This window comes from Tenrec ecaudatus, chromosome 16 (genome assembly GCF_050624435.1).
Source record: "Tenrec ecaudatus isolate mTenEca1 chromosome 16, mTenEca1.hap1, whole genome shotgun sequence".
Classification (NCBI taxonomy): Eukaryota; Metazoa; Chordata; class Mammalia; order Afrosoricida; family Tenrecidae; genus Tenrec; species Tenrec ecaudatus.
Genome location: NC_134545.1, coordinates 40434855 through 40452505, shown reverse-complemented (window position 1 = coordinate 40452505; position 17651 = coordinate 40434855). Strand labels below are relative to the sequence as shown.

At 45.6% G+C, this 17651-nt stretch overlaps 1 protein-coding gene and 1 pseudogene across 3 annotated transcripts in view; one reads left to right on the top strand and one right to left on the bottom strand.

The window, feature by feature from the left end:
* The window catches only part of DLG5 (discs large MAGUK scaffold protein 5), a 183263-nt gene extending 168404 nt beyond the window's left edge, over positions 1 to 14859 (bottom strand). For 2 of the 3 annotated variants that reach the window (XM_075535107.1, XM_075535108.1), the window contains exon 1: positions 14478 to 14859. In XM_075535107.1, the coding sequence (XP_075391222.1) occupies positions 14478 to 14781 (304 nt within the window). In that variant the 5' untranslated portion in view covers positions 14782 to 14859. The remainder of the gene's footprint in view (positions 1 to 14477) is intronic. The other variant, XM_075535106.1, reaches the window with a different exon arrangement.
* LOC142429521 (cytochrome c pseudogene) lies at positions 6518 to 6832 on the top strand (annotated as a pseudogene).
* Positions 14860 to 17651: the final 2792 nt, after the last annotated feature.

Sequence of the window (17651 nt, the reverse complement as noted above, 5' to 3'; positions counted from 1 at the left end):
ATCATTTTTCCATGAACTTTTGGAAGATCCCTCATATTTCTGAAGCGGATCTAGATTTACAAAGGGACACACAACACACTGTATACATACAGCTGACTATTCAGCCATTCAATCCATATTTATCCAACATCTACAATACAATGCTCTAGACATTAACAATGTAACAGTGAATTGGGCAGGTAAAAATTTCATGGAGAATATATTTTACTCTTATTTATCTACAACCGCAGTGAGGTTAACACCTGACATGTCTGGCATCTAGTTTCTATAAGGCTTACATACAAGAAACTTCAAAATGTTCATGGAAAAATGAAGATAAAGAAAATTTAATTTTTTTAAAAAATTAAATTTTCCCATGAACTTTTTGAGGCTCCCTCATATTATGATCTTCACAATAAGCCTATGAACGAGTAGGTGAATCGAAATCTTTTGGTTTTTCAAACATGTTCCTTCCAGTCTGCCCCTGCCATCATTGAGCCAATGGGAGTAGGCTTGGTTTGTGGTTGGGTTAACCACTCTGACAAAATGTCCCTCTGTTTTGTTCACAGCTGATTGTCAATAGCCTGGGGAAGCAGCCACTGATCTGATTATTTTGTCCAGTAGGAGATAAACTCCGAAGAGCTAATATTTTACTCTGAATCTAAAACCGTGCACAGGTTACCCCACACTACTCCTCACCTCCACTCCAGCTCCGTGATGTCCTCACTTGCTGTCCTGACTAGGTCATCCCACAAGGATGAGACCACATGTAATGAGCGTTCATCTGTCGTCTGTGCCTGCTCGCTATGGCTCTTGCTTTTGTTTTTAAAGAATTGTTACTATACAATTCTAAAACTCCACCACTACTGATTGCCTATCACAGCATCCCAACAGCCCACCCTAATGGTTGGTCCAAAAAGACCCAAAACCTGGGTCACAGCACCTAGCCCTCAGGTGGGTATATGACCCTAAGCTGACCAATTAGAATCCATGCAGACTTCTCGCCTGAAGTGGATGGCATAGCCCATCCTTCCTTGGGTCCAAGCTATGGACTAGAAAGCCCTAGTATTCAAGCAAGCAGCCATCTGAGTAAGGTGCCAACTAAGTCCACATAGAAGCGGCACAGCAGCCTGTGTGCTCCAAAGATGACAATAACAAGATCTGAATATGATGAAGGGAAACTATCAGAGCTTAAATCGTGAAACCCCAATATGTAGAAGGCTATGGGGAACACTGGAGCCCAAAATCCATCTGCAGAGCATCTAATTAGATGAAGCCTCTGGAAGATTCCCTCTAGCCACAGGCAGTGAATTCTAACAGCTTCCGGATGAGACAAAGATTACTATAAACTTGATATGGTAGCTTGAACGTGGTATAATATGATACTCGATCAGGTGACTTCCCTCTTGAGCCAACCTGAATTTGCTCTAGGCTTAATATTTCTCACTTGTTCCATGACATAAGTTTCTTCTCTGGCTTTTTAAAAACTGCTGGTGGTCTTTTCTTTCTTACTTTTTACCCTTATCTTCATTTTTTTAATCTGTTTCCTTTTGGTTTTATTTTTCATTGTTTCTTTTAGGTTTCCCAGTTTATGAAGCACAAAGGAATAGACTCCTAGGGACAATAATTAATGTGATGGCTTATCTGGGGGTGGGGAGGGTGAAGGAAACTGGGGAGCACACCATGAATGTGAGAGGGGGCAAGTGGCACTAGGACTGATTGTGATGATGTATAACAACTCTTTTTAAAAGTGACTTAACTATGGAAGTGAATTTTATATCAAGAAAAATACTGGAAAAAGAAACCAAAGTTGATCAGTGGTTACTGTGGGTGAAGGAGGAAGAGTTTTGGATTAGCGGGCATGTTACATTTATGTTATGGTGAATTTATGTTAATGATGGCACAATTATTTGGAATGGGAAATCAATAATGGTTGTATAACATGAAGAGTAGAATCAATGACACTGAATTATACAAGTAGAAGTTGTTGAGTTGGAGAATGTTATGTTGTGTATATTTTTGCCACAATTTAAAATTTTAATGCACTAATAACAATGAGTTCAAGGAAGAAAATGTTCAAAACTTGATTGTGGTAATGACTCTTCCTGATATGACTGAACTATTGAATTGTCCAATGTGCGAGTGAAATGCCAATAAAACTGTTTAAAAAGAAGAGGAAAGCCCAGAGGGGCCTGCAGCCATGTTCCAGGCCCCGAGCAAAAGCTTGAAGTAGTTAGAGGTCACAAGACAGTTCCCTACACCCTCCAAAGGTTTTAGAATACTGTAATGTAGGTCAGTAAGCCTCTTTGGCCTAAGCCAGTGTAAGCCGTTTCTATCACTAGCCATGAAGATGTCCTGAATGAATACTAAAACCCACACCAAACCAACTGCCATCGTTAACTCTAATCCACAGAGAGGTCATGAATCACAGTAGAACTCAACCTTCCTCCTGCCTCCACCCTTAATCCAGTTCCTCATGGTGGGGGGACCCCCAACCACAACATTATTTGCACTGCTACTTCATCAGTGTCATTTTGCTACTGTTATGAATCGTCATGTAAATATCTGATATGCAGGATACACTTTCATTGTTATAATTGAACATAATTAAAGCATAGTGTTTAATCACAAAAACACTATGTCATTATATATTGTGAAATATTCATTTCTAATTACAAATAAGCGAAATTTTGTCTTGAAGCATGGTGTAGCATGGGTAACAGTCTTCACGCCAGGTCTTTGTATGTGGGTGTATCTGCATGTGGGCAGACCCGCCTGGAGAAGGATAGAGGAGCAAATATGTGTTTTCCGATGGTCTTAGGCGATCCCTGTGAAAGGGTCGTTCGACACCCAAAGGGGTCAGCGACCCACAGGTTGAGAACCTCTGCTATAGGGTTTTCTTTTGATCTATTTATTTTTACTTTTATTTCTATGGAGGGTGTGCCTTTATTTATTGATTGGTAATGAAAAAAAATTGCTGTCTATGTATGCAGGTGTGGCTGTTTTATTTATTCATTCCACCCCAGCCCCCACCCCCAGCCCCAGCCCCCCTAGCCCCACCCCAACCCCACCCCCCACAGGGTTTTCAATGGCTGCTTCTTTAGAAGCAGAGCACCAGGACTTCGGTTAGCAGAAAGGGCTAAAGCATTTGCACGTCAGTATCTGCATATCTAAGACCCTCCTGAATGAATACACAAAAGGCACAAATCTGCCCTTAATATAAAAGCCTCCCCTTTGCCACCACTGTCAAGTTCTTCCACCAAGTCCTCTCAAATAACAGTTTAAAAAATGAAAGAAAAGAAAAACTATAATGCCTATAACTTTTATTTCTGCTCCTTTCCCCACTGGCCCTCCAAGACAAAGTGAAGGGAGTAGAGAGAAGGCCAAGGTAATTGCTATTGAGTAATAAATAACCCACACTGGATTGTTCAAGAGGTACACGCCCACTTTGCCAATCAAAAGTCTGCTTTCTCCACTGGTCGGTGTGGGCTCAGGGGGTCCAACCTATCAATAAGGTCACAGTCTGATGATGCCTCTTTGCGGGGGTGGCCTTTTCTACAAGAGGGGCATGAGAACTCCACTGAGCTTGATCCACATTACCCCACACCCGCCAGCCTGGGGACACCTGGCATCTTCTTGACGGGTCCACATCATTGACCTGTGGCCAGCAGGGCCTAGGAGGGCTGTGACTAGCATCAGACCCATGGACGTAAGTTGGCCTGGGCTAGGTGCTTTCTTGATATTGGGTTACTTCCTTCATACACACGCCTATCGATGAATGCCAATGGTTTTGCTGCTTTACGAGGCTGTACAAAACCTATGCCTGCAAAAGTACAGATGAAGGAAAAAAAGGCATGTAAAAGATAAATCTTCACATAAAAAAGTATAAGCAACAGGGAAGAGGAGAGCAAAGAAAAAACGTGCTGAAATGGCTAACCAAGAAAATAAAGATTTACCTCATGAAAATGGAGAAAGGAAGAGACTGCAGACTGAAGAAGCAGGAGATAAAGAAGCCAAGTCTGATTAAGGTTTATCTACCATGGCTTAGCAGCGAGCCCTGTATCTCCTTTCTTCTACAATCCAGTATTTCTATCACGTATCTTGTAAATATGCTGATTTCATTTTCTAACTCTAGGTCTTGGCACATTTCTTTATCATACATTATTGTGTCCTCTTGGGCTGTTGTATTAAATTTTCTGTTCAGCTCTTTTCCTTCATCAGTTATTCCATTTGCCTTCGTTATTCTGCGATTAAGAGCAAGGCTCAAGTCTCTTCTGACACCCATTTGGATCTTTTCTTTCTTTCCTGTCTTTTTAAAGAACTGTTACTTTCTTCGTATATGATACTCTTGATGCATCCTACAGCCCACCAGTTCTTCTGTCAGTGTTCAGGGATCAAATCTGTTCTGGAAATGTTCATGAGTTTCAGGTGGGATAGCCTCAAGGTATATATATCAAGGGATATACTGAAGAAAATGTTAAGCCACAAGTTGCAAGATAGAAATATTCTGTGACAAAATACTGAGCAATGCAAAAAAACATCAAACGATAGCGGGTGGGAAGGAATACAGAAAAGAACTAGTCAACATTCAACCATTTCAGGAGGCAGCACGTGAGCAAGGACCAATGGTACCAAAAGGAAGAAGCCCAAGCTACACTGAAAGCTTTAGCCACAATTAAGGCTCAAGGAATTGAAGAAATGCCAAGTAAAATGTTTCAACAAACTGACGAAGCACTGGAACATTAACTCACCTATGCCAAACTCTCTGAAAGACAGCTATCTGGGTAACTGACTGGAAGAGATGCATATTTATATTCATTACAAAGAAAGATGACCCAACAGAATGTACAAATTATAGAATAATATCACATGCAAGTAAAAAATTTGCTGAAGATCATCCACAACGGTTGCAGCAGTACATTGACAGGGAGCTACCAAAATTTCAGGCTAAATTCAAAAGAGGATGTGGAACAAGGGATATCATTGATGTCAAGATGGATCTTAGCTGAAAGTAGAAAATTCCATTAAAATGTTTACTTGATAAAGGGAAATAGAGCAAAGAACTAGGAGGCAAAGGACATTCATATATCTATATATAAAGTTCATATATAATGATAGGAAAACAGATCTATGTACATATATTTATATACATCGGGCCTCTACTCAATTCCTCAATACAAGAACTTGGTTCTAGTAACCCGGCATTCTGTGATGCTCACCTTTCCAACACAATCACTAAAGACAAAAATTGGTGCATAAGCAAATGTGAAGAAAGCTGATGGTCCCCAGCTACCAAAAGATATAGCATCTGGGGTCTTAAAGGCTTGAAGAAAGAAAAAGTGGCCATCTAGCTGAGAAGCAACAAAGCCCACATGGAAAAAGCACACCAGTCTATGTGATCATGAGGTGTCAATGGGATCAGGTATCAAGCATCAAAGCCCCAGAACAAGAAATCATATCAATGTGAATGAGGGGGAGGGTGGAGTGGAGACCCAAACCCATCTATTGACAATTGAACATCCCCTTACAGAAGGGTCACAAGGAAGAGATGAGCCAGTCAGGCTGCAGTATAGCATCGATGAAAAATAACTTTCCTCTAGTTCTTTAATGTTTCCTCCCCACCACAATCATGACCCCAATTCTATCTTACAAATCCGGCTAGACGACCAGAGGATATACCCTGGTACAGATCAGAGCTGGAAACACAAGGAATCCAGGGAAGATAAGCCCCTGAGGACCAAGAATGAGTGTAGCAATACCAGGAGGGTAAGGGGATGGTCAGGGAGAAAGGGGGAACCGGTCACGATGATTGACATATAACACCCTTCCAGGGGGGACAGGCAAAAGAAAAGTGGGTGAAGGGAGACAGCGGTCAGTGTAAGACATGAAAAAAATAATTTATAAATTATCGAGGGTTCATGGGGGGATAGAAAGAAAATGTTTTGAAAATGATAATGGCAACATATATACAAATGTGCCTGACACAATGAATGGATGTATAGATTGTGATAAGAGTTATAAGAGCCCCCAGTAACATGACTTAAAAAAAAAGGTTTACTTAAGCTTTATCGACCATGCCAAGTCATTTGACTGTGCAGATCATAGCAAACTATGGATCGCCTAGGGAAGAATGGGAATTTCTGAACACTCCATTGTGCTCATACAAAACCTGTACATGGGAACATAAAAAGGGAATACGATATGGTTGAAAATCAAGAAAGGTGTACATCAGGGTTGTATCCTCTCTCCATACTTATTCAATCTGTATGTTGAGAACACAGCTAATTAAAAACCTTGGATATGCAGATGACAGAAACTTGCTTGAAAGTGTGGACTTGACGCATATGCTGATGAAGCTCAAGGATTGCAGCCTTCAATACAGATTAGTACTTAATTTAAAGAAAAACACAGTTCTCACAACTGGACTAGTCGTTACCATCATGATAAACAGAGAAAGGATGAAGGTGGTTGTTAAAGTGGGACATCGGCCTCTGGAAGGTAACGGTTGTGTGACACACAACGAGAGTGTGCCTTCACGATGGGTGAGATTGAGGAGGGCAAGAAGATTTTTGTTCAGAAGTGTGCCCAGTGCCACACTGTGGAAAGGTGGGCAAATATAAGACTGGGCCAAATCTTCATAGTTTGTTTGGGCAGAAAAATGGCCAAGCCCCTGGACTCACTTACACAGATCCCAGTAAGTGCAAAGATATACTGGGGAGAAGACACACTGATAGAGTATGTGGAAAATCCCAAGAAGTACATCCCCGGAACAAAAATGATCTTTGCCAGCATTAAGGAGGGAGAAAGTGCAGACTTGATATCTTATCTCAAGAAAGCTACAATTGAGTCATAGTTGGCCACTGCCTTTTTTAATGTAAAATAGGATTGTCTTGTGACTTTTTAAAAAACATGTACCATATTTAAATCGATCTCATACAACCGAAATCAGAGCATGAATGACGGATGAGAATATTTTGTTTGGTCAGTCTTAAATTAAAGATTGGCTGTGGTTAAATGACTCTGATCAAACTTGTGAATTTTTTATAGAAATTTCTGTTCCAGCTAATGTTATCACTGCTTTTCCCTAAGGTGTAACTGGACTCTGGAGGTTACGATGGATTGGTAACGTCGAATTTTTCACAAAAATGGTGAATGCCACTTAGATTTGTATATCTGAACACATGCATATATCTGAATACTGGGAAGTCTCTACACTGCCTCATGGAACAGGCGAGAACAAGTCACACTTGTGTCAGTCTGTGTCCATGAGCCTGTGTAAATGCAAGAGTGGAAGATAAAGGTGACCATGGCCACTTTGTCTTTTTGGCTCTTAGATGTGTTAATCTAATTAAAATTTCCTGTCCAAAAACAAAAAGAAACAAACAAAAGATTAACATTGTCAGGGATTACATTTTGGTTTGATCCACAATCAGTGTTCATGGAAGCAGCAGTTGAGATCAAAGGATGCCCTGCATTGGGTAAATGTGTAGCACAAGACCTCTTTATAGTGCTGAAAAGCAAGGAGGTTACTTTGAAGAAGAAGTTTGCCTGACCTCGGTATTTTCAATCGCCTCATATGCATGCGAAAGTTGGCTATTGAATCAGGAAGACCAAAGAAGAATCGATGTATTTGTACTAAAGTGCTGGAGAAGAGAATTTAAACCCAAAAGAACAAATTCATCATGGAAGAAGAACAACCAAATCCTCCTTAGAAGCAAGGATGGCAAGACTTTGTCTCACGTACTCTGAACATGTTAGGGGGAGAGATCAGGCCTTGGAAAAAGATGTCAGGCTTGGTAAAAGGGCTGAAGAAAAGAGGAAGACCCTTGACATTGTGGATTGACAGCATTGCGGCAACAACGGGCTCAAACGTAACAACTGTCACAGTGGCAGGGGGGGGGGGGGCGGGGCGCATGTTTTATCCTGTTGCACAGAGCTACTGAGTTGGAACTCCCTCAATGGCACATAACAGCATTTTGCAAATGCTAAAATTTAGTAGCTCTAGAGACATTTTTAAGAAGGTGGAAATCCCACTTCCTATATTTGTTTTGAGTGTAATTGCTTTTTTCATATTTGTGAAATCATTTACTGGTTATTTATTTTTTTGGTACAACCAGAAAATTATGGGATGTTGAATTATGGGAAAATTTGACTATATTGGATGCCAACACAGCATTCCATGAGATGGGATATTGGAATTTGTATCCCCAAGAAAACACACTTAATGGCAATTTGGAATCACGGTCAGACATTTGTATGACTTGAGTATCTTAAATTCTGTTTCCATCTCCTTTTTAGTAAAATTTAGTCTTAAAACCAGTCCAACATCATGGCTCTATTATCAGATTTGGGCACATTCTAACCTTGGTTGTGGTAGTCCAGTTTTCCTGATAATTTTGTTAAGGGTTGTTAAAGGTTGAAAATTTTGGCGTGTAAAACATTAAATTGTGAATTGGTGGGACTTATTATGTAGCAGGGACGAAAGAGGAGGCTTTATCTTGTGTAAAGAGTCACAGTCTCAGAAAACCATAGGGACAGTTCTACCCTGTCCTACCCTATAGGGTTGTTATCATTGCGTTATGATGTAATAAGAGTGTCAATATTTGAAGATATTGGTACTTTAGGAAAGGAAAATTTGCCTCCAAATTTAAAGCTGGAAAGTCACTGGAATTTATAAAGAATTATAACTACATGCCATTTTATAATTTTGGCAAGTATATTAAGAATTGTGTACAAATTGTTCATAAAGTCTTTGTACTGATCCTCAAAACAATCAATAAAATACCAGTTATGGAAAGATAATAATAGCCCATACCTGACAATCAGCAGCCAAATGCACTCATCCTGCCAAAAAAGTGTGGTAGCTTTCTTTCTTTTAAAACCCTAATTTTTTCAAGTTAACTTCCAGCAGAATGCTTAAATTCCAAGTAACGGTCAAGCTCCTCCCTCTCTCGGCAGAATCTTCTAGGTTCTCCAGTTTATCTTTGCGTTCATTTGTCATTTGCCCTGCCCTCCTGCACCCAGAGCCCATGCAAAACGCATTTTCGACTCAAGCGGGTCAAAACAATTTCTCGACTCACTGTAAAGCAAAAACACACTTCCCATCACCACTCAGCATCAGCTCTGGTTATGCCTAAAGCCTCAAACTTCCCTCTCGACTTCTGCACATTCAGCTCTTCCAACACTCTAAAACGTAACCTCGGAGCTGCTATGAGCCTGCTTCAGCTTCCGACAGACACTCCTATCTCCATTCTCTTAGCGTTGGTGAGGACATGGCAGCTAGCTCTCTATCTAGGAAGAGAACTGAGGCCCCAGAGGAAGGACACCAAAGGGAACAGGTGAGGCTCTGAGCACACAGGGAGAAGTCCAGTGGGCAGTCAGCAACTTCTACCACTTTTGCCCTAAGAAGGGCAATTTGGGAGGAAAATGGGAAGACCTCCATATTTAAAATTAAAGCCATTAGAATGGCGAAGGGTAGGCAGAGATTTAAAATGGGAGGGGGGGTGTCTGCTTTCAACTGTCCAACTCAATGAATCCACTACAAAATGGAACACTCTCTCCCGAGGCCCAGTCCCCCCAGCGGCAAACGGGAGGCGTGGAATTAGCAGTACATCTCACACACTGCCATCTCAACATGTCTCCAGGAGCCGGGAACACCCTGGGCTACGTGATGGGTTGCTAAATGCCAAGTCAGCAGTTGGAACTACCAGCCTCTCTTAGGGAAAAGATGAGATTTAACTCCCTGATGGGTCACTCGAGTCTTCTCCAGGACGCGCGCTGCCCTCAGTAACACTGAGGCAGGCAGCAGAACGCCCGCCTTTTCGATGAAGGCCCTGACACTCAGGAAGGGCCTCCCGGCCAAGGCCAGTCAAGTTGTATTAATAATGCAAAGAGAAAAAAGAAAAGGCTACATGGGATCTGAGGTCACAAAAGATTTCGGTACAACTTTGGGGAACCGCTAGACTTGAGCCAAAAGATGTTCTCTTCTCTCCCTATGACCCACTAGAGCAAAATTCACCCCCCATCCCCCCAAAAAAGCAAGCTCACTGCCATCTAGTCAATTGTGACTCATAGCGAGAGTATAGGACGGGAAAGCTGCCCAGCGGGTTTCCGTGCTGGCAACGCTTTCCAGTAGGGAAAAGCTCTACCTTTCTCCTTAGGTGACTAGTACTTTCAAACTGCCGACCTTGTGGTTAGCAGCCCAGCGTAAAACCACTATCACACCAGAACTCCCTGGAGCAAAAATGGACACAAATCTGTGTCAGGACCAGAAGAGGCTACATAACTGCCCAATGTGGCTGTCACTGTTGTGTGCCATCGAGTGGGTACTGACTCACAGCGAGCCAATGATCTCTGGACTGCTGTGTCCAGGAGCTTTGACTGGGGAGCCAAGCATTGAAGAAATGCTGGACAACATCAATCCGTTCTCCACTTACCAACTGCAGTGTCTTTCTCCCTCTGACATCTAGCCGGCTACACACCTTACAGCTAACGGGCCAAGAACCCTATTAAATGCAGATAATGAACAGCGCTCAGCTCTAACCTAGTCAAGCCCCCAACCAAGACCACAGCCATCAAATCAATGCTGACACACGCACGCACGCTAGCCCCATCAGCTCCGGAGGGTAATTTTGTCTATATTCGTTACGGAAACAGACTGTCAGTCTTTCTTCCGAGTTCAGAACTACCTACCTTTAATTTAGTATTCTAGCGCAAACTATTTGCACACCCATGGACCTCACTTCCCTCATTTAGGTTTCCAAAAGAATTAAGTGAAATACGAAAGTATATGAGACAATGGTGCCAGTCAAGTTCACCGTTCAGGTCTAGAACTGAACTTACCCCTGTTTAAGAATCGTCAACTATTTAAGATCAAAAGGGCATCGATTACACCAGGACAAAGTTTAGAGGGTTAGGAAAGAAGAAGGGATGCAAACAGGAAACAGGGAGGAAGTGAGATAAACACACTGCAGGGATGGAAATGGATGAGTTGAAACAAAATATGTATGGACTGTTGAACTGACTGATGATCTGCTTTAGAAATTTTCACTTAATTCACAATAAAAAGGTTTATGAGAAGATACAAAATGCTGAACATACTATCAATCTGGGAGCCACCCCCACGCCCCCCGCCTCAAAACAGTGATACTGGATGTTTCTCTCTCGTCACACTCCAGGGTCTTGGTGGGATATAAATATCGAAGGACCTCACTGGGCAGGAGATACTCAGATGGGTTTGGCTTACTCATCTGCCAGTTCCCCCAGAGGCTGTCACCTTCCAGGTCTATTTCTCATTGGCAGAATTCCAGCCATCACTGTCCTGCAGCACCACAGATTCCTGCAAGCCACACTGCAAGCCAGAAGGCTGAGCATTGAGACTCGGTGTCCTACACAGGTGTGAAATAGTCCACCTCCAAAGTACAGGAATGGCAAGACAGGGACTCCTCTTGACACTACGCATTCTGGGGAAGCAAGGTGGCTCTCCTCTCAAAATCCTCCAAGAGCCTTTCACTAAGGTCCCCAAAGGTCTTGTATCAAAGATGTAGAGCTGTGTGAGAATGGAAATTGCTGGCGAGCGGAGGGAGACAGAATGCAGTCCTGGGTTTCCTTGGTTTGGTCTCCTCCGCTTGGTAATGCGTACACCATGAGAAGGGTCCTCTAGCTAAAGTGGGGAGATGGAAAACCACAACCCAACAATTCAGCCTTTCCAAGATCCAAAGACTCCACTCTTTCCTTGTGCAGCACATCGCCCCACATCCCAAGAATCTCTATGGAGCATCTTGATCGTGACATAGTATTACCCTTTTTTCTAATGTATTAACTGGAAATTGTTTTTCTGAGGATTTCCGAACCCTCTGCAAAGCCACAGAACACTGCACTGTAGTAAAACTAGGATCTGAAATCACTGCCCTGTGAAGTAAAATCTAAACCCTATTCAACTCTTTTCTTAGAAGTCAGGGCTGACTCCAGTCAAAGAGGCTCCACTTTCTCCCAGGCATGGAAAAATGGGACTAATGGCAATTCATCCATCAGCTCCAGAGATTAAAGCTAGCACTAACCCAAATACATTCCATCAAGGACTACTAGTCTTCACACTAACATCTAGAATAGAACAAAAGCAAATATATGTATACGTAAATGATAGACAGAATGAACCAAAACCCCACTGCTATCAAGTCTATTGTGACTCTTGAAGGTCTGTTATGTTACAGTGAACACTGACCAATACGGTTTTCTTGGCTGTAATTGCAACAAAAGCAGATCAAATATTTCTACTTCAGCATGGATGGATGGGTTCAAATTGCCAACCTTTAAGTTACTAGTTTAGCACAAAGTGTGCCATCCAGAGATAATAGATAAGTAGGTGGGTAGGTAAGTAGAGGTGGGTGGATGGATGGATGGATGGATGGATGGATGGATGGATGGATGGATGGATGGATGGACTGATGGATGGGTGGATGGATGGATGGGTGGGTGGATGGGTGGATGGGTGGAAGGGTGGAAGGGTGGATGGGTGGATGGGTGGATGGATGGATGGATGGATGGATGGATGGATGGATGGATGGATGGATGGATGGATGGATGGATGGATGGGTGGGTGGATGGATGAGTGGATGGGTGGGTGTATGGGTGGGTGGGTGGATGGATGGATGGATGGATGGATGGATGGGTGGATGGATGGGTGGATAGGTGGATAGGTGGATGGATGAGTGTGTGGATGGATGGGTGGATGGAGTTGAAAAGAGAAAAGTTTCCTGCTGAGGACTTCCTCTGTCCTCTTCCCTTCACTACATCTGACAAAGCACCATCCCAGAGAAGACTATCCTGATAGGAACTGGAAACACAGGGAATCCAGGGCAGATGAGAGTGGCGATACCAGGAGGGTGGAGGGAAGGTGGGGTAGAAAGGGGGAACTGATTACAAGGATCTACATATAAACTCCTCCCTAGAGGATGGACAACAGAACAGTGGGTGAAGCGAGAGGTCAGACAGTGTAGCATGAAAAAAATAATAATTTATAAATTATGAAGGGTTCATGAGGGAGGAGGTAGTGGGGAGGGAGGAGGAAAAATTAGGAGCTGATATCAAGGGCTCAAGCAGAAAGAAAATATTTTGAGAATGATGATGGAAACAAATGCACAAATGTGCTTGACACAATGGATGGATGGATGGATGGATGGATGGATGGATGGATGGTGATAAGAATTGTACGAGCCCCCAATAAAATGATTTTTTAAAATAATTTTTTTAAAGTCTGATGTTCAAAACTTCCTCAGCCTTTAAACCTCTCTGAGATGGCAAAACACAAAAAAAAGGCTCACAAGGTATTAACAGCAATTAAAGAAATTATAAGTAAAGGGCCTGCCAAACAGTAAGTGTTCAATAAATGCTAGTCTATCTCTTCCTCCTTTAGTAGGCTGCTACAGGACCCCCAACCAGGCCAGGCTAAGCCTATCACTGTTCTAATCTCCCAGCAGTTACACACACACACACACACACACACACACACACACACACACGATCATTCTCACCACAAATGTCACTCTCAATCACTCACCCAAAAGACACCCCCCCCCCCATAGGAACCAGCCCACTGGTCTTCTCTCCTCAAGCAATTCAGTCCTATGGGGGGGGGGGGGGGGACTGAGCCAGTAGGTGCTACTAAGATTTCCCCATGGTACAGTGCAACTTTCCAGGCCAAGAAAACTTAGCAAGCATGGTGCATAGGCAGCCAAACATCTGATTAGAGGGAGCTGAGCAGCCAGAAACAGAAAAGGCACAGGTGATCCTGAAATGGGGTAGCTGGGTTCAAATTTAGGAGCACCAGTCCTAGGCGTCCAGGTGGAGCAGCGGGTTATGTTGGGCTACTAACCTGGAGGTCCACGGAGGGGAAAAAATGAAGCTCCTTACTAGAAAAGATTTAGTCTCAGAAACACACGGGAGTATACGTATCTCCCTTGTGGTACGGGGTCACTATGCGTCAGTATTGACTAGCTGGCAGGGCTTTTGAGTGTGAACCCTAGCCTTGATTGAGGGCTATTTATTACTGGGTGATGATGCCAAGGGGTCCGTACAGGATGTCTGGAAACTGACTGGGGTGGTACACGTACAATTCGGCTGGGCGTGATTGAACTACGGAATGAATGGATATACGTATTAATCCTAATTACTAAAAACATCACAAGACAAAATATGTACTGGAAGGCAGAGAAAAGACTAGTACTAATAACGAAAGGTGACTTTTTAAAGGGGACTAACAGACGTCTGAGAGCGCCCATCCGATGACAGGCTCTGACGGCCTCTTTCAGACCTGCTTTTGAGGCACCAAGGAGGTGCGACACCTTCTGTGCCAAGAATTGTCCCCGCGAATGGCAGGGGCGGGGATCAGGTGTGCGTGGGGGACGCGGAGATCGCCCCTCCCCCGGGTGGCAGGAAGCGGGCGGCCTCTCCCGGCGCCCGGCAGAGAGGCGTGGGAGCAGCCGGGCGGCGACACTCACCAGCGCCCTCGGCGGGCGGCGGCGGCCCGACGGCGCTGTTCAGGTGCAGCATGGGCAGCAGGTGAGGCTGCGTCTTCTCCAGCGCCGCCCGCAGGTCGTGGACGTGGTCGCGGTCCTTGGCCAGGAGCAGCTTGAGCAGGAGCTCCGCCTTGGCGCCGCCCGCCTCCTCGTCCAGCCGCCGCCGCTCGCCGGGGCTCAGCGCGCCCGAGGCCTCCAGCAGCCCGAGCACGGCTTCCACCTCCGTCATGGCTCGGGCCAGGCGCTGCTGGCAGCGGGCGAGCAGCTCTCGCGGCTGCGGCTCCATCGCGGCGGCTCGGCCCGCCTCCGGGGCGGCCGGGCGGCGGCGAGGGGCCCGCTGCGCCTCCGGCCGGCCGGCCGGGCGGCGGGGCCGGGCTGCACCCCGAGCGCGCGGAGCGAGGCGCGGCCGCGGGGCCCGTGCGCCGGGGGCCCAAGCGGCCGCGGGCCGGGGCCCGAGCGGGCTGGGCAGCGGCCAGGGGAGCGGCGCTCAGCGGCGGCCGCCTCCCGGGCTCCCGAGCGCAGCCATGTTGGCCGCCGCAGCGGCAGGATTGAAAGAGGAGGAGGAGACGGAGGAGGAGGAGGAGGAGAAGGAGGCGGAGGAGGTGGGGACGGCGGCCCGGGCGCGCCGGAGGCCCGGCTGCAGCCGGGCACGCTCCCCTCCCCCTCCGCGCGCGCTGCGGGACAAAACTCGCCCCGCCACGCCAAAGCCCCGGCACAGCACAACTCCGCAGGGCCCCCGACGACGCCGGTTCGGAGTCGGCGGCCGCTGCCTGGGGTGCCCCGGCCCGCCCCCCCTTCTCCCGTCCGTTCCTCCGAGGGCGCCCGGGGAGCGGGCGGGGCGGGGGGAGGTGGCGTCCAAGGGCACGGGCGAGGGGGAGGGTCCCCGCCTTCCGGTCGCTGGCCCGGGCGTGCGGTGGCCGCGCTGCCTTAGCCCGCTGGCTCTCCGGTCCCTGGAGGCCCAGGCGCCCTGGGAGCAGGGGGCTGCGGAGCTCAGGAGCCCTGAGGGAAGCCACCTACGACCCAACTCCCTCCTCCGGGCTCGCAGCCAGCCCCCGATCTCCCGCGGTCCCAGCGAACAAAAGACTGCCCCGCTCCAGGGGCTCCGGACCCGAAAACTCCAAAATAAAGCCAGGAGACAGTCGAGGGAGTCTCCTAAACTTGAACATCTCCAAGTGCGGCCTCCCTCAAAGATGGGAGGTTTCTTCCTGCAAGCAGCTCTTTCGAGAATTTCCCAGTGTTGTCTACTAAACGGAGACTCTGTAAATCCGGGTCTTTCCCAATATCTCCCCCAGACCCTTTGCCCCCTTCTGAGATGGATTGGTCTCGGATCCTAAAGGGGTTTAGATGGGGGGAGGGAGGAGCGTGTAAGGGAATATTGCTGGATAAGGAAGAAGGTGATGTGACTCTCCAAACTAGTTGATCTTTTCCGTCAGAGAGGAGTCCCCCGCCCTCGATGTCACCCTAGGTTCTATCTAGCTTTAGAAGGCAGCCTGTGAAAACCAGCTTTCCTGATGATCTCAACAAGGCTCATCAAACCTCTGCAAAACCAAACCCACGAATATTTTCTTTCAGTTATAGCAGTAAAGCCCGGGTTGGAAGACAAGCCTTCAAAGCCGGAATCCCAAGTGATTGCTCTGCCTACCATAGTAGAGTAAATCTCACTGACAAACATTGGGGTCGCTCATACTTTTCTGGCACTGCCACCACCATCATTTGCCCTACTCTGCACAAAAAACAAACCACAAAAGTGATCTTTTTTAACACTGCTTAAAACGACTCGTATAAGAACGAAGTAAATATTCTAAAATTGATTGTGGTGATGATTGTACAACTCTTAATATTATTGAACTATTGGATTGTGCAATTTATGACTTATATACCAATAGAAAGGTTTTAAAAATAATAACATTACTTAAACCTTTTTAGAAGTCCGATTAGAAGTGAAAAACAGGAAAACAGAAGTTTACTAGACAGTTCAGAGGGTTGCACACGAGGCGCCCTGGTTGCACGGTGGTTAGGCACTGGACAGCAGTTTCACGGGGCTTTTCCTCCCATAAGAGTGCCACAAAAGCAAACCCTGCCATTGGGTCATGCCAACTCACAGGGAGCCCTGCGGGCAGGAGTCCCCTGTGGGTTTCCCATACTGTAACCCTTTGCGTAGCAGAAAGGCCCAGCAACAGTTACAGCCTCAGAAAGACTGGGGCAGCGCTACCCTACCTTATAGGGCCGCTCACTCTGTGGCAGTCAAGCAGGAGAGAACCGAAGTACCTCTTGACTTTCTCTCCCAATATTTGCCATCAGAGTAAATCCGGGCTGGATGAGTATCAGACAAGAGTAAAACTAACCTGTGTGGTTTCCAGAGAGTGTAAATCTTTTTCTTTTTTTTCTTTTTTAAGGTGGCAAATATTTACAGATGTAGAAAGCCCGGGGAAATCACTTGTTGGTCTTGGTAAAACCCAGGGAAATCACTTGTTGGTCTTGGTTTTCTCATCTTGAAAATAGGGTGCAAGGTCAGGTCTTAGGTGCATGGACAAGCTCCGAGGTGCGTGCAGCTTTTGTTTTTCCTGAAACGTTTCTGTGGGCATTGATGTATTTGAGGGTCAAAGGCTCCATTTTTAAAGTTGCGATCGACCGGATGCCTTCCCATAATGACCTCCTGATGCCAGAGTGGAGCTGTGCTCCACAGGAGTGCCTTTCCTTTTTCTACTCTTACATTGTATCTTAAATACTCATAAGTTACTTTTTTTCATTTAATACACATGCGCTGTTTAAAATGAGAACTAGATGTACTGCATCTTTAAGTAATACACTCATGTTCTCTGGGGTTCTTTCCAACCCACCTTGTGTCATAAAGTGCATTAAGACATTGAATGAGGAAGACTGCATTTGAATTGTGGTGCTGGAGAAGAATACTGAAAGTACCATGGACTGCTGAAAGGACAAGCCGATCTGTATCGCAGAGGTTCTCAACCTGCCTAATGTCACAACCTGTTAATACAGTTCCTCATGTTGTAGTGACTCCCCAACCATAAAATTGTTTTAATTGCTACTTCATAACTGTAATTTTGCTACTGTTATGAGTTGGGCAGCCCCTGTGAAAGGGTTGTTCAACCCTCAAAGGGGTCTCGACCCACAGATTGAGAACCACTGCTGTGT